Source organism: Entelurus aequoreus, linkage group LG18, assembly GCF_033978785.1.
Source record: "Entelurus aequoreus isolate RoL-2023_Sb linkage group LG18, RoL_Eaeq_v1.1, whole genome shotgun sequence".
Taxonomy (NCBI): domain Eukaryota; kingdom Metazoa; phylum Chordata; class Actinopteri; order Syngnathiformes; family Syngnathidae; genus Entelurus; species Entelurus aequoreus.
In genome coordinates, this window is record NC_084748.1 from 28,084,729 (window position 1) to 28,109,410 (window position 24,682).

Here is a 24,682-nt window from a genome sequence, read left to right on the forward strand (position 1 = left end):
TTACATTGTAGATTGTCACTGAAGGCATCAAAACTATGACACCTGTGAAGTGAAAACCCTTTCAGGTGACTACCTCATGAAGCTCATTGAAAGAATGCCAAGAGTGTGCAAAGCCGTAATCAGAGCAAAGGGTGGCTATTTTGAAGAAACTACAATATAAAACATGTTTTCAGTTATTTCACCTGTTTTTGTTAAGTACATAACTTCACATGTGTTTATTCATAGTTTTGATGCCTTCAGTGACAATCTACAATGTAAATAGTCATGAAAATAAAGAAAACCCATTGAATGAGAAGGTGTGTCCAAACTTTTGGCCTGTACTGTATATATCGTTTAAACAAAACCATATGTGTGAATGCTCCAAAGCATTCACACATATGGTTTTCTACACCAAAATGCATCTATTTATTAAACTTCTTCAACTTCTTCTTCTTCTCCAGATTTTGGCGCGTTCTACCTTCTACATTTTTCACCCGATTCAAACCGTTCCAACTTCAAACTGTTCAGCCTATTCGGGAATCGCGGACTTTCCCTTGACAATTTCCAAAAATTTCCAGATTTTCCAGAATTCCAGGTTTTCCGGGACATTTTTCCGATTCAAAATAAATTGGCCATTTTTCAGCCGTTCACCATTTCCACATTTTTCAACCTATTCAAACTATTCCACCTTCAACACATTCCACCATCCTGGAAATTTAAAATATAATTGTTCCAAGTTCCAAAAAATTCCAGGATTTTCCAGAATTCTTGCTTTTCCCAAAGCCCTATTCCCACCCTTTTTTCTGGCGACTACTCCTTCCATAATTTTTAACGCATTTCAACCGTTCCACCGTCAAAACATTCTTCTTAATCAGGACAAAAAACAAAGTTGTTTTTTGAACTGGAAAAATTCCCGGTTCTCCCGAAATTCCGTAATTCCATTTCTCAATTCAGCATGTTACTACTTCAACATTTCTCGACCGATTTTCAACTCATTCGGACCATTCAAGTTTTTTTTACCATTTTCAAAAAAAAATCCAGCTTTTCCCGAAATTCCCATTGAAATCAATGGGACATTCTTCAAAGTTCCACAACTCCCACATTTTTCATCTTGATTCAAACTGTTCCAACTTCAAAATATCCAGCCTGTTTGGGAATTGTGTGCTCTACTTCAACAATTCTAAAAAAAATCCAGGATTTCAGGTCAACTTCAGCATTGGAGCATTCACACGCAATTCCTTCAGGAATTGCCTCATCTAGTTAACTTTTTTTTACATGTGTTTAGAAAAGCTGGTTTCAATCAAATTCATGCAGGTTTTTTTTTGTGCACGTAAACATTTAATGTGTGTATGGGGCGGCAGGGCCGGCCCGTGGCATAGGCCGTATAGGCAAATGCTAAGGGCGCCGTCCATCAGGGGGCGCCCCGCCAGTGCCACAAATGTTGGAGAGAAAAAAATAATTTAAAAAAATTGGTACTATTATTTCTAAATACATAAAATAATTCCACGTTGATTAAAATGCAAAGTAAAGCCTATTTAATAGAAATATTATTTGTTACACCATTACGCCCCCCCGCACGGTGCGCCCCCTCCCTTCCCGTATCATTCATGACTCTTTTTGGACGTCACCACATCAAAAAATCAACACCAGATGTCAAAACGGCCAAAATTGTCAGGTGCCCAGGGAAGAAAAAATAGAAAAGAAGAGGAGGAGAAACGAGAAAAAGACAGAGGTAGCAGGTAGGTAACGTTAGCCTACATGAAATTATTTGTCTGTTACAGAATGTGATAGTAACCTGGCTTTTTAGCATTAAGCTAATGTTACATGATTCGGCAATTGCTAATCAATAAATAGCTAGTTCTGTTTTAACGTCGGGTTAATATTGTGGAGGGGGCTAAATTGTTATGGAAAATAATAATGTAACGTTAGGTAATTACAGTACTCCCTGGTGTACAGTCATTTGTAAGTCATTCTAGTTAATGCAATATTAAAAATCACAAATAGAGAACTCTGTAGGATCCCCTTTTTTTTAAAAAAAAGTTGTTAAAGTCATAGCGGTTTGATATCTTGTTTTGTGCAGTGCCTTATTTATATTGTATTTTAATTTATTTTATGCAACTTGTTGACACGTTTTATTTTGTGTTTATGTATGTAAAAAATATTGTATTTCATATATTCATTTTTTGTATTCATTTATTTATCCATATTTTTTTTTATCTTGTTAACTATTCTGATTGTTAATTTGCTTTCTTTAAGTAAAAAAAAAGGTCAAAGACAAAGCTATTCGGTTTCTTGTGAGTATATACACTTCACTGCCGATGTGGGGGGGCGCCACCTAAAATCTTGCCTAGGGCGCCAGATTGGTTAGGGCCAGGCCTGTGGGGCGGAAACGTTGGGTTTGGTTCGAGACCCTTCAGGAGTCTGTGTATGGGGGCCCAGAATTTGGTGCTATGCCCCTGGGGATATTACTTAACACTGGGTGAGACACCTTACACGAAGTGGGATAATTTGGGTGCTCACTTGACATTAGGCGGCTGAAGTGAGCATGTTACCTTGTCGTTGATTAGCAGCTCCACAGGGTTGTGGACCCCCTGCAGCAGCACCAGCTCGTTAGGCTGCCCGGGTACCGAGTAAGAGAAAGGGGTTCCTATGCCTCCTTCTTTGGCCTTCAGCCACACACAGGCGGTGAAGGCGTACATCTCTGTGATCTCCTTCCTCACCAGGCCGTACATGTAGTTGGTCCGCATGGGGAAAGACAGGACGAAGCCGTCCGGGAACGACGGCTCTGTGAGTGCTTATGGAGAGAGAAGGGGGAGAAAGCGGGGGGAAGATTTCATCAAAACTGCAGCGAAAGTGTAGATCATTGATTTTTAAACTGTGGTTCTTGAAATTCTAGTAGTACACATCAAATTCTGGGTCCACATACACAATATATTTACATGCATTAAAAAACAAGGCATGGATCAGCTTTTTAAAACACGTGTAAAAAAACCTTCATTGTTTGACTTTTTAAAGATGGGATGAACATATCTAGAACATATCTCAACAAACCACCTAATTTGGTTTTGAACAGGGGTTAGTGCATGAGCCTCACAATACGAAGGTCCTGAGTAATCCTGAGTTCAATCCCGGGCTCGGGATCTTTCTGTGTGGAGTTTGCATGTTCTCCCCGTGACTGCGTGGGTTCCCTCCGGGTACTCCGGCTTCCTCCCACCTCCAAAGGGGATAGGTTGATTGGCAACACTAAATTGGCCCTAGTGTGTGAATGTGAGTGTAAATGTTGTCTGTCTATTTGTGTTGGCCCTGCGATGAGGTGGCGACTTGTCCAGGGTGTACCCCGCCTTCCGCCCGAATGCAGCTGACATGGGCTCCAGCACCCCCCGCGACCCCAAAAGGGACAAGCGGTAGAAAATGGATGGATGGATGGGGGAAAAAAGTGCCGACAAATTCCATATAAAGTGGTCATAATATGAAACTAAATGATATTACCTGTCATCATTTTACTGAAGTGTTAGTATAAATGTCAAGTTTTCCTTTACGTCAGAGGGTAAAGTAGTGTGCTGGCATGGCTCAGATGGTAGTGCGGGTTCAAATCTAGCTTTCGCCATCTACTGTATGGTCACGGCCATTGTGCCCTTGGGCAAGGCACTTCAGCCACCTTGCTCCCAGGCGTATGAATATAGGGGTGGTGGTCGGAGCCACGCTTCCATCAGTCTATCTCAGGGCAACTGTGGCCACAAATACAGCTTACCACCAGCAACATGTGAATGTGGAGTCAATATCTCAGTTCACTGTAAAGCACTTTTAAGTGTTTAGAAAAGCACTATATAAATATAATCTATTATTATTAGAGACTAGCTGATTCACATAGGATTATCATCTGTAGATAATATGAATCATAATAATGAACCATTAATATAATGATATCAGTGCATATCACTGAGGTCATGTCTACGCCTGTCTTTATAGAAACAAAGTGATGCCTCTGTTTCTAACTTTGATGAAGGGTCCTTGAATGCGTCCTTGAATGCACCACAGTTATGGACAATGAGATGCAAACATGAAACTTGGACAAAACCTTCTTCTGTGGTTCTTTTTCAGGGGTCCAAGAATGATTTTATTAAACAGATAACCAATCCTAGGTGTAGTTCTGTTAGGTACCAATCGTATATATGGAAACACTGGTACCTATGCCTTTTATAGAATGTGTAGACGCATTTTTAAAGTATATATATATATATATATATATATATATATATATATATATATATATATATATATATATATATATATATATATATATATAAATATATATATATATATATAAATAAATATATATATATATATATATATATATATATATATATTCATTTATTTATTTATTGCTGCTTTTATTTATTTATTTATTTATTAGATGCCTTTTTACTGAATATGCACAAGCACTGTTTTTAATAGTATGTGATAATGCCTTTTATACAATAAAGCTCGATTGTGCTGCCACATACGCATATATTTTCACACCCACTTTACATAAGCCCATGAGCTAGGGGCCCCAATACAACATATTTTACACATCCAATGCGATAACCCTGATAGTGGTCTACTCAGGAACAGAATAAATGTACCTTTGTTTACCTGAGCAAAGACCTGAAAGAACAAGCCACATTTCTGAAGCTAAAACGTGACGGACGCTAAGCCGAGGTAGCAAAAGCTTAGCAAAATATTTTTGAACGGAGACTTGGTGCAAAAAGAAAACCCTAAATATGGAACAACCTCATTATAATAATGCCAGCCAGCCTAAATAATGAATCCTAATTGTTAGCTATACTTTAACACTGACACAACTTAGTTATTATGGATGTAACGAAATTAAAATGTCATATCACTGTTATCGTTACCAAAATTATCACGGTTATAATTATTATTGCGGTACTGTTGAATGTTCTCAAAAAGTACTTGTACCCACACTGAAATCTTTTTACCAAGTTTTTTTTAACTAACTAAAATAAAAGCACACTTTTAGAAAACCCACTATTTTGCATATTTTGTGTTTCTTATGCTTCACTGATGAGTGTTTGTCTTAGTATTTTATCGGCTTTAATTGCTAAGCCTCTATTGTTTTATATATTGGTTTGTACAGTAGCACTTTAAGATATATCAAAATGAAAAGTGCGTCACAAATAAAATCTCTTATTATTTCTGGCAGGCGTTAAAGTGTCCTACTCTGTTCAGCGGTCCTTGAACGCATCGTAAAAACACCTCCGTCTTGTATTCCTCCAAGTATATATCGATCACAGCTAGTAGGTTCAATGTGCACAATTAATAGCTTAGTTCAGTGGTCCCCAAACTAAGGCCCGCGGGTCAGATACGGCCCGTCAGCGTCCAAAATCTGGCCCGCGGGTAGTCCTAAGTAAAAAAAAACAAAAAACAATTTATTTTTATTTTTTATTATCTGTCCTTTCGAGCCCATCTATCAATCTATTTTCTACCGCTTGTTACTCTCGGGGTCTCCTAGCCGCTCAAGCTAATCATATTGTTTAAAAATGCATTTTCCCATCTATAACGCAAACCGGCAAGTGTGCGCTCTTTCAGTCAATTAGTGCACGAGGGAAAAATCGTTGGGGAAACGTAAAATCGACTCCGTAAAGTTTTTAAACATCGGTGGACATATGACTTTCTTTTGTTCAGTCTAAGGAAAAGGCAGTTTCTAATCTGCAATGAGACAGACATACTGTATATATATATATTTAACTTTAAAACACCAATACTAGGAGTTTTACCACGGTTATCATTAGAGATGTCCGATAATGTCGGACTGCCGATAATATCGGCGGATAAATGCTTTAAAATGTAATATCGGAAATTATCAGTATCGATTTCAAAAAGTAAAATTTATGACTTTTTAAAACGCCGCTGTACGGAGTGGTACACGGACGTAGGGAAAAGTACAGAGCGCCAATAGACCTTAATGGCACTGCCTTTGCGTGCCGGCCCAATCACATAATATCTACAGCTTTTCACACACACAAGTGAATGCAAGGCATATTTGGTCAACAGCCATACAGGTCACACTGAGGGTGACCGTATAAACAACTTTAACACTGTTACAAATATGCACCACACTGTAAACCCACACCAAACAAGAATGACAAAACACATTTCGGGAGAACATCCGCACCGTAACACAACGTAAACACAACAGAACAAATACCCAGAACCCCTTGCAGCACTAACTCTTCTGGGACGCTACAATATACACCCCCCGCTACCCCCCCCCCCCCCCCCACACCTCAACCTCCTCATGCTCTCTCAGGGAGGGCATGTCCCAAATTCCAAGCTGCTGTTTTGAGGCATGTTAAAAAAAATTATGCACTTTGTGACTTCAATAATAAATATGGCAGTTGGCATTTTTTTCCATAACTTGAGTTGATTTATTTTGGAAAACCTTGTTACATTGTGTAATGCATCCAGCGGGGCATCACAACAAAATTAGGTATAATAATGTGTTAATTCCACGACTGTATATATCGGTATCGGTTGATATCGGAATCGGTAATTAAGAGTTGGACAATATCGGAATATCGGATATCGGCAAAAAAGCCATTATCGGACATCTCTAGTTATCATTATTACCGTTTATCGTTACATCCCTACTAATTACACACTATAATTATTTGTCGGCTATTTAATCACTCACTGTGCTCCAGCTCGGTAACACGGTGGTTGGCCGTGTCGATGCCCTGGTTGATCTTCTCGTACTGACCCTGCGTCTCCTTCCTCATGGCCTGCCGCTCCTTCTCTAGCATTTTAATCTTCCTCTCCAGCTCGCCCTCCAGGTCCTCCACCCTCCATGGGCCCTTCCCACGGCCAAGGGGCCCCTTGGTGGAAGGTTTGGGGGCGGGGCGGCGAGCCCCGGAGCCTGGCGGTGCTGCTGCTGCAGGTGCGGGCGCAAAGGAGATGGCGCCTGCGGTGGGAGGTGTGGGAGGCTTGGCTGCCTGTCCGCTGCTCGTTCCTGGGGTCGTGTCAGTGAGGTTCAAGGCTGCTGGGCCAATCTCTGCCTGGAAGAAGAGAAATATATGAGAGGAAACAAAGTATTAGGACACTTTCTACAAAATGTGAGGATTTGCAAAGTCACTAGGAAAGGGAACGCAGATCAATAGCATTGGCTTATTGATTAGCAAAGCTTCTTTGAACATAACGCATTAACAGGAGGAGGAGATGAGTAACATTTACAGAGTTGCTGAGACAAGGATTGACTGCAAGAAGGAAAACCATGGAAGTGTTTTTTTGTATTCATAAGGTCTCAGCCCACACGTAAGACTGTGAGAAGTTGACCTATCTCTTCTCCTCTCAACCTGGCCAGCTTCATCTTTTATTTATGCCCTTCTTTCCTGCAGAGAGAGCCAGGGAGGAGAGATGATGCTGTCACAGTAAGGGTGAAGGGTGTGGGTGGCAGCCAATTTCTCTTGACTTGTGTCACGATTTTGGTCACAGTGATTTTTTTCAAGGGCTACAGGAAGCAATGACTCAACTATCTGTCATATTCAGTATTTAGTCATGAGCATTTTTAATGTAATACACCTAATATCGGCACACACTGGACAGAGAGTAATCCAATGCATAAAAAGTGCCCTTTTTAAAGAATATAATGTTCAAAAGAATTTGATATTGTTTGCATTGATATTTCTAATATTTTTGTTTGGTGTTCAGCCTGATGAGGGCCAAAATGCAAAAAAAACCTTTAAAACGAACGTCTTAGAACAATATATCACTCTTGAATCAACACCAGTAGTCAATACTATTAAATAACAATGGAAGAATAAGTGTTTGTATATGGTATATTATTAATACAAATGTTTATCCAACACATTTACAGGGATATTTCACAACTGTTTGTCTATGTCTTTACGGTGTATATATTTGAACAGTGTTTATGTTGAGTACAAGGTGTATTTATAAGTTAAAATACCACTGATAGTCACACACACACACACTAGGTGTGGTGAAATTTTTCCTCTGCATTTTACCCATCCCGTTATTCACCCCCTGGGAGGTGAGGGGAGCAGTGAGCAGCACTCGGGAATCATTTTTGGTGATTTAACCCCCAATTCCAACCCTTAATGCTGAGTGCCAAGCAGGGAGGTAATGGGTCCCATTTTTATAGTCTTTGGTATGACTCGGCCAGTGTTTGAACTCACGACCTAACGATCTCAGGGCGGACACTCTAACCACAAGGCTAATATCTTATTTAATATTATATAACATATTATTATACATATTATATAATATGTTGTGTAAAGGAAATTTCATATTTCTATGAAGCTCATCTTGTATTTGAGATTGTTTATAGGCGAAATAAGTGCTCAACTTCAGCCTAAACCCTTTCAGTCTGTAAAATTGTCAATTTATGAATGTAAAACGGTTTTGTTTATTTTGTTGACCACTGACCGAAGAAATAATAAACTAAACTACAAAACTATTGAAAAAATCCTCTTTTTGGACCAGCACCATAGAGACTATTAAACTTTAATTTTAAGCTCCAAACAGAAATTAGCAATTTGAATGAATAAAAAAAAATGTGTACGATCTATGATTCGTTGCAAATAACTGACACAATGCAATGGAATGGGAGGTGACTGTTATATTCCTCTGCACAGGAGCACTTTCAGTAAGTCGGCCTGGTCAGTAAGGAGCGCAAATGTGTGGAACTCAGTACCTGAGGAGGTTAAACTGGTCACAACATACAAGGCCTTCACAAAAAAAATGGAACATTTGGCTTATAAACGCCTACAGCTGCCAGCACTAAAAGATGAGCCTGTTTTGATGCTAAGATAAATGTTATGTGGTGATGTTTTATTTTATTTTTTTATCATATTGTATATGTATTGTGTGCTTTTTTTTTTCTCTCTCTCTCTCTTTTAAATTGTAATTTTACTGCCTTTTTTTTTTTTTACATCATGGCCAGGGGACTACAGATGAAAACTAGCCTCCTGGCTAATTATGGCTTTTTCAACCATGTGTTGTCATGTGTTTTATGAAATTGCATTGTCCCCTTTGAAATAAACGTATCTAATCTAGTCTTTTTTTTCCTAGTAAAACAGATTTCCTGGAAAATGTACAAAAAAACTACTCCAAAATGTAACAACAAAATAAAAAATAATCTAGTCCCATTATTTACTGTGGTATACAGTATTAAAAAAAAATTCCCAGACTTTTAAAATATATACAGTATTTAAATTGTTTTTCTAAACTTTTAAAATATTTACACAGTAAATAATATATTGGCAAGTAGAGTTGTTGTAGAACCAACAGGTCGTGGCTTACCTCCAGCTTCTCAATGCGGTCTTTCAGGTCCATGATGGCCCGGGCAAGCTCCTCCACAGCGCGGGCTGTTTGCAGCTGAGAGGCCGACGAGGAACTCACATCATCCCCGGCCATGACCTTCCGGTTGCCGTTCCAAACCCCGATGCTCCGCTCGGGGCCGGGCCTGTCATCCTCCAGGTCTCTCTCGCACTCGCTCAGTTTCCCCGTCAGCTCCCGGATGGTCCTCTGGTCCATGAGGATCTGGTCGTTCTGCTGCATGACCATCTGCCGGAGCTCCTCCGCCGTTGTGCTGAGAGACGTCCAGTCATCGGCCAGGGGGTCGTCCGCCAGCGGCTGCTGCGCGTCTTTACCCGTGCACTCCCCCAGCGGTACCGGCGTGCAGATCAAGCGGCTGTAACTGAACGCTTTCCCCGAGCCTCGGCCGCTCTCCTCCCCGAGGTTGAGCTCGTTCAGACCGGGGACCCCCAAGCCGATGCCGCCGAGCCCGTTCTCGCCATCGTAGGAGTCCGCGCCGTGTAAAGCACCGAGCGGCCCGGCGTGCGCCACCGAGCTGGGCTCCGGGAGCGTCTCCGAGGCGAGGGTGCCGTTGTCGCCGAGAGAGACGGCGCGTTTGCGGGGGTACACGCTGGCGAAGATGCAGATGACGGCGCCGAGGAAGGCCAGGGAGCCGGCGCCCACCAGGACCACCATGAACTTCATGACGCTGAGGAGATGGAGCCCGGTAAAAATGACATTTCAGGAAAATTGACGCAAATGTTTGTAATATACTGGCACTTACGGAAGAGTCTGGGATGTTGTGTACTATTGCTGGCACCGGGCAGTCAGCACTGGAGATGCTCGGTCGCTGGCCGTGTTGCTAAGCTGCTCTCCCCGTGTGTTGCCATGGAGACCGCAAGAGGATGAGGAGGCGGAGCCAAGCTCTGCCTATGCGTCAGTCGCAGCAGGCAGGCAGGCTGCGATGAACTTCCAGCAGTGTGAACAAACAAGGCAGTGATGGATCAATGTGTGTGTTTGTGTGTGTGTGTGTGTGTTCTTGTATTTCTACCCTTCTTGAGACATCAACAAGGAAAAGTACCTTCCATATGAGGACCGGTGAACAAGTTAGGACATAAATCATGCTCCCAATACAGAAAACCATGTCTCATTTGCAACCCTGGTGGTGAAATCTATCAAAATTAGGGCGGTACCAAAAAGGAAGAATTTGTTTCAAATTGTGTGTCGCTTTGAAAAGTCTGCTCAACATATGAAATAACAAGTGTGTGTAAAAATTTGAAGTGCTCCCCCTCTGGTCAACATATGTAATAAGTGTGTGTAAGATTTTGAAATGAGCCCCCTTTGGACAAAATTAAATATGTATATAGAGACATACTGTAATAACTTGAAGTAAATAATGGAGATTAAAAACCAATTACAAACAAAACAAATTAACTAAAAGCAGTCTTTTTCTCACAATGTGTTGACTTTTTTCTAATGAAATTGGGAACAATTTCTCATATTCTTTCTGTTTCTGTAATATTGCAGTATTTTCTGGTAAAATTATTACTTTTTGATGTAAAATTATTACTTTTTAATGCAAAATAGTGACATTTGTCATACAATTCTGACTTTTAGCACAATATTGTCAATTTTTTTGTAAAATAGTGAAATTTTTTGAGTAAAATTATGACTTTTGTCAGAATTTTGCCAAGTAAAATTCCGATTATTATTATAATATTGCCAACATTTTAAAGTTTTCTTATAAAATTAAGACTTTCGAGTAAAATTGCGACTTTTTTCATAAAATTGCCAAAATGTTAAGCTTTTCTTGTAAAATTGTGCCTGTATTAAGTAAAATTCCAACTTTTAGCATATTATTGCACAAATGTTCAGTTTTTCTTGTAAAATTTTGACTTGCGTTGAGTAAAATTACGACTTATTATAATACTGCCAAAATTCTAAGTTTTTCTTCTGAAATTGTCACCTTTTTCTTGTGAAATTCCAACTCATTTTTCACAACAAGCTATTTTATATTTGCACAGTATGTATATATTATTAATGTTGTAAATACAAATCTTTATATATCTAGAAAGGGTGGTCCTAAAGAGGTAGGCATTTTTCAGAGGTCTCAAGAAGGTAACAAATACAAGAGTGTGTGTGTGTATAACAGGATATGGAGTGCAGAAAAGGTGAGGATGAACTGTAACACTGCAGACTTTTCTATTTGTGGTGAGGCTGCTGCATTTTTCCTCTAACCAATAACACCCTTATGAAAAGAATGAGGAGAAAAAAATATGTATATATGCACACGCATGTACATATATGGTAAGCCAAATATGAAATAAATTGCATATATTTTCTTCAACAAGCTCATTGATTTCTTTACTAAAACTCCCCAAGTGAGACAAGATTAATAAACAATAAGCCACATTCACATTTCTCAGGAAACAGAATAAATCAATTGCTACTCCCGGAAAAACAAGCTATAGAGAAGGCAGGGGGGGGAAAATTGAGATATTAGCGAACATTCGAGTTGACTGAATGGAAGACAATTGAACATGATTCAAGCATTGACTCGGAAGGTCTTTATTGATTCCCAGAAGCCTATACTGAGAAGTCATAGGGGAGCTATTGCGTGGAAGTGGGGTGTTAACGGTGAAGGGTCTGCCAGGCTTTGAAGGGGTTGTCATGGTGACATATGAGAATAGCTTTATTAGAGGGGTCTCAAGACTGTTGTAAGTGGTAGTATAGACCGTCTTTAATGTTGACGAATGAACACTGCAGACACAGGTGGCCTCTTAGTAATGTTGCCGTCAAGCGGTACGGTTGTCAGGATTACGGTAAGTATCAGTAAATCCTACTCATGTGCTTCCAACCATGCATAGAGATGCAACTGGTACACGCAAAGAAGTTTGTTGAAAAGTGGGACGGTAGAAGTCGGATATTTTGGGGGCCCTGTATGAACATATACTATATCGAAATGAACATGACTGCAAAACTGGAAGCTGCTTTTTCAGAACTTTTGCTCAGGAAATGCATAATCAATCAATCAATGTTTATTTATATAGCCCTAAATCACAAGTGTCTCAAAGGGCTGTACAAGCCACAACGACATCCTCGGTACAGAGCCCACATACGGGCAAGGAAAACTCACCCCAGTGGGATGTCGATGTGAATGACTATGAGAAACCTTGGAGAGGACCGCATATGTGGGTAACCCCCCCACCCCCAGGGGAGACCGAAAGCAATGGATGTCGAGTGGGTCTGACATACTGTAATATTGTGAAAGTCCAACACATCAGCGAAAGTCCAGTCCATAGTGGGGCCAGCAGGAACCATCCCGAGTGGAGACGGGTCAGCAGCGTAGAGATGTCCACATCTGATGGACAGGCTAGCGGTCCACCCCGGGTTGGGAGCAGAGTAGAAAAGAAAAGAAAAACGGCAGATCAACTGGTCTAAAAAGGGAGTCTATTTAAAGGCTAGAGTATACAAATGAGTTTTAAGATGAGACTTAAATGCTTCTACTGAGGTAGCATCTCTAACTTTTACCGGGAGGGCATTCCATAGTATTGGAGCCCGAATAGAAAACGCTCTATAGCCCGCAGACTTTTTTTGGGCTCTGGGAATCACTAATAAGCCGGAGTTCTTTGAACGCAGATTTCTTGCCGGGACATATGGTACAATACAATCGTCAAGATAGGCAGGAGCTTGACCGTGTAGTATTTTATACGTAAGTAGTAAAACCTTAAAGTCGCATCTTAGGTGCACAGGAAGCCAGTGCAAGTGAGCCAGTATAGGCGTAATATGATCAAACTTTCTCGTTTTTGTCAAAAGTCTAACAGCCGCATTTTGTACCATCTGTAATCTTTTAATGCTAGACATAGGGAGACCCGAAAATAAAATGTTACAGTAATCGAGACGAGATGTAACGAACGCATGGATAATGATCTCAGCATCGCTTGTGGACAAAATGGAACGAATTTTAGCGATATTACGGAGATGAAAGAAGGCCGTTTTAGTAACACTCTTAATGTGTGACTCAAACGAGAGAGTTGGGTCGAAGATAATACCCAGATTCTTTACAGAGTCGCCTTGTTTAATTGTTTGGTTGTCAAATGTTAAGGTGGTATTATTAAATAGATGTCAGTGCTGAGCAGGACCGATAATCAGCATTTCCGTTTTCTTAGCTTTGAGTTGCAAAAAGTTAGCGGACATCCATTGTTTAATTTCATTAAGACACGCCTCCAGCTGACTACAATCCGGCGTGTTGGTCAGCTTTAGGGGCATGTAGAGTTGGGTGTCATCAGCATAACAGTGAAAGCAAACACCGTATTTGCGTATGATGTCACCTAGCGGCAGCATGTAAATACTAAAGAGTGCAGTGCCAAGAACCGAACCCTGGGGAACTCCGCACGTTACCTTAACATAGTCCGAGGTCACATTGTTATGGGAGACACACTGCATCCTGTCAGTAAGATAAGAGTTAAACCAAGACAAGGCTAAGTCTGTCATCCCAATACGCGTTTTGATACGCTCTAATAAAATATTACGATCAACAGTATCGAAAGCGTCGCTAAGATCAAGAAGCAGCAACATAGATGACGCATCAGAATCCATCGTTAGCAATAGATCATTAGTCATTTTTGCGAGGGCTGTCTCCGTAGAGTGATTTGCCCTGAAACCGGACTGAAAAGGTTCACAGAGATTGTTAGACGCTAAGTGTTCATTTAGCTGCTGTGCTACAATTTTTTCGAGGATTTTCGAGATAAACGGAAGGTGGGACACCGGCCGGTAGTTTACCAGGAGATCAGGATCGAGGTTAGGTCTTTTGAGTAGAGGATGAATAACCGCTTTTTTGAATGCTAGGGGAACAGTGCCAGAGGAAAGTGATAAGTTTATAATATTTAACACTGATGGACCTAATAATACAAAAAGCTCCTTGATAAGTTTCCCAGGAATTGGGTCAAGTAAACATGTTGTTTGTTTTGTCCCATTTACACATTTTGACAATTCCTCCAATGTTATTTCATCAAAGAGAGAGAAACTATTTTGGAGGGCAGTGTCCGTCGTATATACAGTCGTATCTGTGTTAATAGAACCCAGTTGTAGCTGAGATGCATTGTCTTTAATCTATTTTCTAATGACTTCAATTTTCTTATTAAAGAAATTCATAAAGTCATCTGCTGTGTGGGTGGAGCTACTGGGAGGAGTCCCTTGTTGGGTTAGCGATGCTACTGTACTAAACAGAAATTTAGGATCATTTTTGTTGAGGTGGATGAGATTTGAGTAATATTTAGCTTTAGCTGAGGTAAGCATGCGTTTATAAGTTATTAAACTATAACACCATGCTTGATGGAAAACCTCAAGTTTAGTCGCACGCCATTTGCGTTCCAGTTTTCGACATGATAATTTCTGGGCTTTAGTTTCTTCTGTAAACCATGGGGTACGCCTTTTAGGGGCCCTTTTTAGCTTTAGCGGTGCTACACTATCAATGGTGTCGCGCAGGGCGTCATTAAAGTTGTTAGTGAGATTATCAATAGAGCCCACATAATTTGGGAATGGTGCCATTACCGAAGGCAGTAGGTCAGTAAGAGTCGTCGTTGTGGCAGCATTAATGTTGCGGCTGCTATAGCAGTTATTATTATTATTATTAGTTTGTTGACAATGAGTCAGAACTTCGAATTTTATAAGGTAATGATCGGACATTACTTTAGTGTACGGGAGTATCGTAACTTTAGAGGTGGTGACACCCCTGACAAGCACCAGATCAATCGTATTACCGTTGCGGTGCGTGGGTTCATTTATTATTTGTGTAAGACCACAGCTATCAATTATAGTCTGGAGCGCCACGCATGGAAGGTCCGATGGGGTATTCATATGGATATTAAAGTCCCCCATTATGATTATATTGTCGGCGTGCGTCACTAGATCAGCAACAAACTCTGAGAATTCACTGATGAAGTCCGAATAGGGCCCAGGGGGGCGGTAGATAACAGCCAGGTGGAGAGGCAGCGGTGTGACAAACCTCAAAGTGAGCACCTCAAACGAGTTATATTTATTATTTAGGTTAGGTGTAAGATTATAGTTTTCATTGTATATTAGTGCGACACCCCCTCCCCTTTTAAGAGGTCAGGCAACATGTGTATTGGTATAGTTAGGAGGAGATGCCTCATTTAGCGCAAAAAAATCGTCTGGTTTGAGCCAGGTCTCGGCGAGACCAACGACGTCAAGTTTGTTGTCTCTAATGACTTTATTAACTAATAACGTTTTGGAAGATAATGATCTTATGTTTAAAAAGCCCATATTATAGGCAGTGGGCTGTTTTGAGGATTGTTTGTTGAAATTAACCGAAGTAGCAATATTAATAACGTTGCGTTTATTATGCATATTGCACTTTAAATAGTTTCGACCATATCTAGGAATTGATACGACGGGGATATTCAGATTGTTTGCTTGATGTTGCGATAAACTGAACGCATCATAGTTAGCTACCTCAGTACAATGTATGTCTGCCTCTGACACGGTCACAAAAGAAAAAACATTATTTGAGTTGTGTTTTATTCTAAGAGAATTGCTATGTGTGCAGGGATTATCCAGCCTGACGCCGGCTAGTTCTAGTTTAAATGGCTTCTTACCCGGAGACTCCACGCTTCTTTGGTTAGCTTTTCTCTTTGTTGTTAGCCCCGCTCGGCAACCCCGCTTCTGCTTCGGCTCGCACAGCTTACGTTGTCTCCATTGGCGGTCACCGCTAGCACTTGACTCCGCTGCTACAAAGGCCGCTCGATGTAGTCCGCGAAGTATTACGAGGCTAGCGAGGAGGTCCACCATACATGCATCTTTCAGTCTATAACGACCCGATCCATCCACACCCAGAATTGTCTGTCGGTCGTATGTGATCACAGAGTGTTCACGCTTTGAGCCAGCCATGAAATTGACAGAAATGACGGGTGTTTTTTGCCAAATCGCTATACACTCCCAAGAGCGTTAGCATAGCCGCAGCATAGCCATAGCCATGCGCCGCCATTCCTTTAGAGTCAAAACTATGTTTCCACAAAACAGTTGAGTAGATTCAAATCAAGCTTGGGTTTCCAGCTGTACACCAGTCAAATTGTTGACAGAACAAAGTTAAAGTCCCAATGATTGTCACCCAGACTGTCACACACACACTGGGTGTGGTGAAATTTGACCTCTGCATTTGACCCATCCCCATGTTCACCCCCTGGTAGGTGAGGGGAGCAGTGAGCAGCAGGGGGCTTCGCGCTCAGGAATCAATTGGTGATTTAACCCCCAATTCCAACCCTTGATGCTGAGTGCAAAGCAGGGAGGCATTGGGTCCCATTTATTGTAGTCTTTGGTATGACTCGGCCGGGGTTTGAACTCACGACCTCCCAGTCTCGGGGCGTACACTCTAATCACAAGGCCACTGAGCTGGTGGTATATAATTTGCAAATCAAAGCAGTACCGAACCGTAGTGACGGTAAAATGCATGAAATTACAAGTGTCTCCAACTCAAAATCTGTGTTTTGAGTTTCTGATACGCAACACACAACATTAGTAAATCATATTCAGGCTTGTGTTTCCATCAGCCGTACTGTAAACTGGTACCCCAATGGAAGTATGCTGAAAAGTGGTACACAATGGGGAAGTTTATTTACGTGCCTCATGCAATGTAAATGTTAGAAAAGTACACACAGTACCGAATGAAAGAAACTGCACTGCACCGCCACTGCTACGTGTAACTCAGCTACGGTCGTTTCAGTCAGTCGGTACAGTTCAGATGGTATCTTTTGACATCAAATAACGTGTGGGGTTCCCCAAGGCTCAATTTTAGGTCCCATTATTTTCAATCTTTACATGTACCGACAGGCCAAAAGGTGTGCGGCTTTGGCGGTTGCAGAGGCAAAAACTCGGACATGGGAGTAGTTTGGAGAAGACATGGAAAACTACTTGCGGACGGCTTCAAAGCGATTCTTGACCACAGTCGCCGCCTCAGGAGTGGGAAGCAGTGCACTGTCCACACCGTGTATGGTGGGGACGGTGTGCTGCTGTTTTCGACTGAGGATGTTGTGGATTGGTGGAATACTTCAAAGACCTCCTCAATCCCACCTACATGTCTGCCAATAAGGATCAGTGCTTAGGGACTCTGTGGTGGGCTCGATTTCTGGGACTAAGGTTGCAGAGGTAGTTGAAAAGCTGCTCGGTGGCAGGGCGTCGGGGGTGGATTAGATCTACCCGGAGTTCCTTAAGGTTCTGGATGCTGTGGTTGACAAGTCTGTGCAGCATTGCATAGACATCGGGGGTAGTGCCTCTGAATTGGCAGACTGTGGTGGTGGTTCCTCTATTTAAAAAGGAGAACTAGAGGGTGTGTTTTAACTATCGTGGGATCACACTCCCAGCCTTCCCGGAAAGGTCTATTCAGATGTACTGGAGGAGTCTACGCTGGATAGTCGAACCACAGATTCAGGAGGGGCAGTGTGGTTTTTTTCCTGGTCGTGGAACTGTGGACCAACTCTATACTCTCGGCAGGATTCTTGAGGGTGCATGGGAGTTTGCCCAACCAGTCTACATGTGTTGTGTGGACTTCGAGAAGGCATTCGACTTTGTCCCGTGCTCAAAGTATTCAGACCATTTGCTCAATACTTTGTTGATGCACCTTTGGCAGCAATTACAGCCTAAAGTCTTTTTGAATACGATGCCACGAGCTTGGCACACCTATATTTGGGCAGTTTCTTTCATTCTTCTTTGCAGCAACTCATAAGCTCCATCAGCTTGGATATGAAGTGTTGCTTGTCATCCAGGATGTCTCTGTACATTGCTGCATTTATCTTAGTCTGGACAGGGAGGTGACCAAAAACCCGATGGTCACTCTGTCAGAGCTACAACATTCCTCTGTGGAGAGAGGGGAACCTTCCAGAAGGACAACCTTCTCTGCAGCAATCCACTAGTCAGGCCTGTATGGTAGAGTGACCAGATGGAAGTCATTTCTTCGTAAAAAGCTTGCCAAAATGCACCTAAAAAATTCTGGGAAGCGCAATAATCTGGTCTGATGAGACAAAGCTGTAACGCTCTGGCGTTAATGCCAGGCCTCATGTTTGGAGGAAACCAGGCACCACTCATCACCAGGCCAATACCATCTCTACAGTGAAACATGGTGGTGGCAGCATCATTCTGTGGGGATGGTTTTCAGCAGCAGGAACTGGGAAACTAGTCAGGGTAGAAGGAAAGATGAATGCAGCAATGCACAGAGACATCCTGGATAAAAACCAATGCTTCTCATCCAACCTGATGGAGCTTTAGATTTTTAAGAGGAATTGGCAAAGAGGAATGTGCAAAACTGCCCAAAGATAGGTGTGCTACGCTTGTGGCATCATATTCAAAGAGACTTGAGGCTGTAATTGCTGCCAAACATGCATCAACAAAATATTGAGCAAAGGGTAAAAAATTATGTGTAATTTTTGAGGTTTAGTTTTTTATTTATTTGCAAACATTTTTACATTTTCCATCTACTGCTCACTAGTGTTCCAACTACAGTTGTTGAAAGTACAAAGAAGAACAATTATGACATGCTAAGAGGAAGGAAGACAGCTCCAGTGTGGACTCAGAAGACGCAACTGGGCTCTGGGTACGTGCAGGCTTCCTGCGGAAGACGTCGGTGGCGAGGGAGAGGCCTGGCTAGCAGCTAGCAGCAGCTAGCAGAAGCAAGACCACCTCGCGACGACGGGACCGGTAGGTGACGGCGGCGGCGAGTGACGGCAGCGGGGCGGCGAGGTAGAGGCCCGGCTAGCAGCCAGCAGCAGTGGGACCACCACCCCACCACCTCACGGCGGCGAGATCGACAGCTTTCTTGCGGCGGCGTGTGATAGCAGCAGAGCGGCGAGGGAGAGGCCCGGCTAGCAGAAGTGGGACCACCTCGCGACGACGGGACCGGCAGGTGACGGGGGCGGCGAGTGACGGCAGCGGGGCGGCGAGGGAGAGGCCCGGCTAGCAGCCAGCAGCAGTGGGACCACCACCACCTCACGGCGGCGAGAGCGACAGCTTTCGCGCGGCGGCGTGTGACAGCAGCAGAGCGGCAAGGGAGAGGCCCGGCTAGCGGCTAGCAGCAGCTAGCAGAAGCGGGACCACCTCGCGACGACGGGACCGGGGACCGCCTTGGCTGAAGGCGGTAAACACCCGCGACAGCCAAAATCAACATGGGGCCAAAGAAGGTGCTCTCTCCTGATGAAAGTGAGGAGATAAGGCGATCACTTGAATTTTTAACAGCAGAGGTATCAGCCATTAAGCAGTACCAACAGACAATTATGCAGCTGGTGGAGGAGGTAAAAATTCTACGAGTCGAGAATGATGCAAAAACTTTACAAATAGAACAGTTAACAGACCGAGTGGATGAACTGGAACAATACACAAGAATAAATGACGTTATTTTGACCGGGCTTAATATTAAGCCCCGTTCATATGCTCGGGCGGTGACCGCCAATGGTGGAGAAGAGCCCGGGAATTTGGACATCTCCACAGAGAGGCAAGTGGCAACATTCATGGAGTCAAAAGGCATATTCATGGACATGGCAAATGTGGAAGCTTGCCACCCACTCCATAAGAAGAAAGATAATTCGGCACCAGTAATAATAATAATGAGATTTGTCAATAGGAAACATAAAACCGCATTACTAAAACAAGGGAGGAAGCTGAAAGGAACAGACGTGTACATAAATGAACATTTAACAAAGAAAAACGCAGACATAGCCAGAAAAGCACGTAGCTTAAGAAAACAAGGAAAAATACAACAAACATGGACAGCAAACTGTAAAATATTTATTAAACTAAATGGAACACCAGAGGAAGCAAGAGTAATAGTCATAAGGAAAATAGCAGAGCTGGATAAATATCAATAACGATAAAAAAATTAAACACAACCATGACACAAACAAACAATAATCAATCAAACAGAGAATTTATAACCTTTTCCAGCACCGACTATAACAGGACGGAATTGGACAGTGCTATAGATCCAGACATACATTTTTTTTCTCACATGGACAATAATTGTTTATATTATACAGAAGTACAGTACAACACCAACATTAATTCCAATAACAAACTGTCAATTATTCATATTAACTGCAGAAGCGTGTATGCCAATTTTAACAATATGAAATTATTTTTGGAACACTTTAAAGAACCTTTCAAAATTATCGCTGTATCAGAGACATGGATGGATCCAAAAAAAGGAATGGACTTTGGACTAGAAGGATATGAACTCAATTATATTAATAGAGTAAATAAGAATGGAGGCGGAGTTGCTGTATATGTGATGAAGGACTTCCATTACAAGGTGGTAAAAGACATGTCACTGGCTATTGACAATGTTTTAGAGTGTATAACCATTGAGATATGTCATGAAAGAAATAGAAATGTATTGATCAGTTGTATATATAGGGCACCAAACTCAAGTATTGAAGGATTTGAAGACTGGATTAAGGGAACTTTCAATGGAATCAGTCAAAAAGTACTCTTTTTATGTGGAGACTTCAACATTGATCTCTTGAACCCCAACAAGCAAAAGTCCATTAATGATTTCACAGATACAATGTATAGTATGAGTTTGTATCCTCAAATCACAAGGCCAACCAGAATTGCAAGTCACAGTGCTACACTTATTGACAATATATTCACTAATGTCTTTGATAATAATATAACAAGTGGACTGTTAACAACCGACATCAGCGACCATCTGCCAGTCTTTACTATTTATGATGGGAACTACAGGAAGAAGAACATTGACAAAAAGACATTTCAAAGACTATGTACAGAGGAAGGAATGATTTTCTTCAAGAAGGATCTGAGGAAACAAATTTGGGACAATGTATATAATGAAGATGATGTAGATTATGCATATGGGAATTTTGTCAACACCTTTCTAACACTCTATGATAAACATTGCCCATGGAAAGAACGTAGTAAGAAGCAAAAGAAAAACAACCAACCGTGGATGACAAAAGGACTGAAAAATGCTTGTCACAAAAAAAACACATTGTATCGAATATTTATAACACAAAGATCTATAGAGGCAGAAAATAAGTATAAGAAATATAAAAACAAGCTAATTGGTATACTACGAACATGTAAGAAGGAATACTACAGTCAATTATTAAACAAGAACAAAAACAACATGAGAGCAACATGGGGCATCCTAAATAGCATCATTAAAAATGGTGCTAAGAAAGATTACCCCCAGTACTTTCTAGATGAACATACAAAAAAAGACAATATGAACCAAATAGCTGAACGTTTCAATGATTATTTTGTTAATATCGGAACAAATCTGGATCAAAGAATTCCAAATGCAGATGATGGGTCAGTTGAGGACTTGAGTGAGCACATAGACAGAAATCCCAATTCCATGTTTCTTAAAAGTGTAACAAAAGAAGAAATAATCAAAATTGTAAAAAATTGTAAATACAAGACTTCAACTGACTGTCATGGAATAGATATGGTAACGATAAAAAAGGTTATAGAAGACATTTCAGAACCTCTGACATATATCACCAATGTATCATTTTTAACCGGAAAATTCCCAGACAAAATGAAAATTGCAAAAGTCGTACCAATCTATAAGAATGGAGACGTACACCAGTTTACTAACTACAGACCAGTTTCATTACTTCCACAATTCTCCAAAATCATGGAAAAATTATTCAATAGTCGATTAGATTTATTTATTAACAAAAGTGGGACGCTCGTGGAGAACAAATATGGATTTCGAGCAAATATCTCAACATCAATACCATTAATTAAAATAACAGAGGAAATTACCAATGCAATAGATGGTAAAGAATGTGCGGCAGCAGTATTCATGGACTTAACAAAAGCATTTGATACAATTAATCATGATATTTTAATACAAAAATTAGAACGATATGGCATCAGAGGTTTGGTATTGAACTGGGTAAGAAGCTATTTAACCAACAGGAAGCAATATGTGAAGATGGGTGAAAATATTTCAACACGGCTAGATATATCCTGTGGTGTGCCGCAGGGATCAATACTGGGACCAAAATTGTTTAATCTTTATATAAACGACATTTGTAAAGTTACAAAGGACTTAAAGTTAGTTTTATTTGCGGATGATACAACTGCTTTCTGTTCAGGAGAGAACACACAGAAGATAATACAAATAATAACAGAAGAAATGAACAAATTAAAAAGATGGTTTGACAAAAACAGACTATCTTTGAATCTCAGTAAAACTAAAATAATGCTATTTGGTAATAGTAGGAAAGAGCATCATACGCAAATACAAATAGACGGAGTAGACATCGAAAGGGTAAAAGAAACCAGATTTTTGGGAGTATTAATAGATGATCAAATGAACTGGAAATCTCATATACAAAACATACAACATAAGGTAGCAAAAAACATTTCAATAATGAATAAAACAAAACACGTCCTGGGCCAAAAATCACTTCATATTCTCTACTGCTCACTAGTGTTACCATATCTGACTTATTGTGCAGAAATATGGGGAAATAACTACAAATGTGCGCTACATTCGTTAACCATGTTACAAAAAAGATCAGTTAGAATAATACATAATGTTGGATATAGAGAACATACAAACCCTTTATTTATTAAGTCAAAAATATTAAAGTTTGGTGATTTGGTAAAATTGCAAACAGCTAAAATGATGTACAAAGCAATCTATAACCTGCTACCAAAGAATGTACAACATTTCTTCTCAACTAAAGAGGAGAAATATAACCTTAGAGGAAAAAATAATTTAAAACATTTATATGCACGTACAACACTTAAAACTTTTAGCATAACAGTATGTGGAATTAAATTATGGAATGGATTAAGTAAAGAAGTTAAAAATTGTACTGACATGATCCAGTTTAAGAGGTTGTTTAAATTAATAGTGCTTACAAAGTACAAAGAAGAAGAATTATGAGAAAAACTTCCAACCTTATTGAAAATATTCTTCATCTCAGTATGTTAATAATGACTGAATTAATTAATTACATATTACAAACTGTTGTATATACTAATTCATAGATGTTATTTTATTATATAAAAAGGTCAGTAAATGATTTTATATAATTGTAAATGCTTTGAAGTGGGAAAGGGGTAGGATTAAATAAGCTTTGCTTCTTCCTACTCCTTTTCGGGCATGATGTAAATGAAATGATATGAAATTGTGTGATGTATTATGATGTAAATGTGTTCATGTTCGAAATAAACTAAAAGAAAGAAAGAAAGAAAAACATTGTGAACCTTTTTTTTTTTTTTCAAAGAGAGATCATGATTATGTTATGATGTGAAAAGGGGTAGAATTAAACAAGATCTGCTTCTTCCTACTCCTTTTTGGAAACTCTGTAATGAAACAACTGGAAATATGTGATGCATTACACAGTAATTGTATTGTATGCATGTTTGAAATAAACTGAACTGAACTGAACATGTTTGTTTTTTTCTGTCAAGACGGGGTGCTGAGTGTACATTAATGAGAAATAAAATGAACTTTTTTTGATTTTAGCAAATGCCTGCAATGAAACAAAGAGTGAAACATTTAAAGGGGTCTGAATACTTTCCATACCCACTGTATTCTTGTGTCCATTTTCTGTTTTACGCTACTTCTCCCGTCTGGCAATCAGGATGCTTTTTCGGCCAGCCCTGTCCTTAAGATCAGTAATTCTCAAACTGTGGTACGCGTACTATGCTTTAGTGCAGGGGTCTGCTACCCGCAGCTCTGGAGCCGCATTGTGCCTGATCGTTGTGTTGTGTGAAGCCTGTGTTCAGTTCAGCTTCTCGAGTGTGCAACCCTTTGGTTAAGCTAACCATGAAAACTTGTAAAAATAAAAAAAAAATAAAAAAGTTTAATTTCCCACGGGCAGATTGCTTTTCCCGTAAAATAAAAAAAAATGTAAATTAAAATTTTAAAAGTTTATAAGAAGTGTTGTGTTTGGTGGCTCAACGGTATTTTTATTTAGTGAAAGAGGTGGCAAAATGTCTCTTTTTCTAGTAAAGGCTGCAGACCCCAGCACCCCCCCCCCCCCCCCACCCCAACACATCTCACCTCCCCGGATTGTAAATAATCAAATGTATATACTTGTTCTTATGCTTTCTGAGGTCACTATGTTCACCGCTCGCAGTACATATCCTACGAAGTGAGACCTACACTGTTACAATGTCCATTCCTCAGATGATAAAATTGTTGATGACTGAAATATGCTGATAGCAACCCACTCTGTGAAAAAACTGCTCTAAATCATTGTGCTCTGTACCTCCATGTTGCATAGCTTTTCCTAATTGTGCACTTCCCTGCTGCACTACTTTTCTTATTAAATCAATTTTCTCTGCAGTCTCTGCATCCTGGGGTCTTGTCCAACACTTCCATGACACAGACCGT

General features: G+C 40.6%; 1 protein-coding gene across 1 annotated transcript in view; it reads right to left on the reverse strand.

Moving 5' to 3' along the window:
• The window catches only part of LOC133633419 (uncharacterized), a 51,398-nt gene that overhangs the window by 9,025 nt on the left and 17,691 nt on the right, over positions 1 to 24,682 (reverse strand). The window contains exons 6-10 of the mRNA XM_062025944.1: positions 17,422 to 17,617; positions 10,118 to 10,227; positions 9,304 to 10,039; positions 6,677 to 7,037; positions 2,532 to 2,773 (exon numbers count right to left, since the gene is read on the reverse strand). Coding sequence (XP_061881928.1) covers positions 2,532 to 2,773; positions 6,677 to 7,037; positions 9,304 to 10,039; positions 10,118 to 10,227; positions 17,422 to 17,617 — 1,645 coding nt within the window. The remainder of the gene's footprint in view (positions 1 to 2,531; positions 2,774 to 6,676; positions 7,038 to 9,303; positions 10,040 to 10,117; positions 10,228 to 17,421; positions 17,618 to 24,682) is intronic.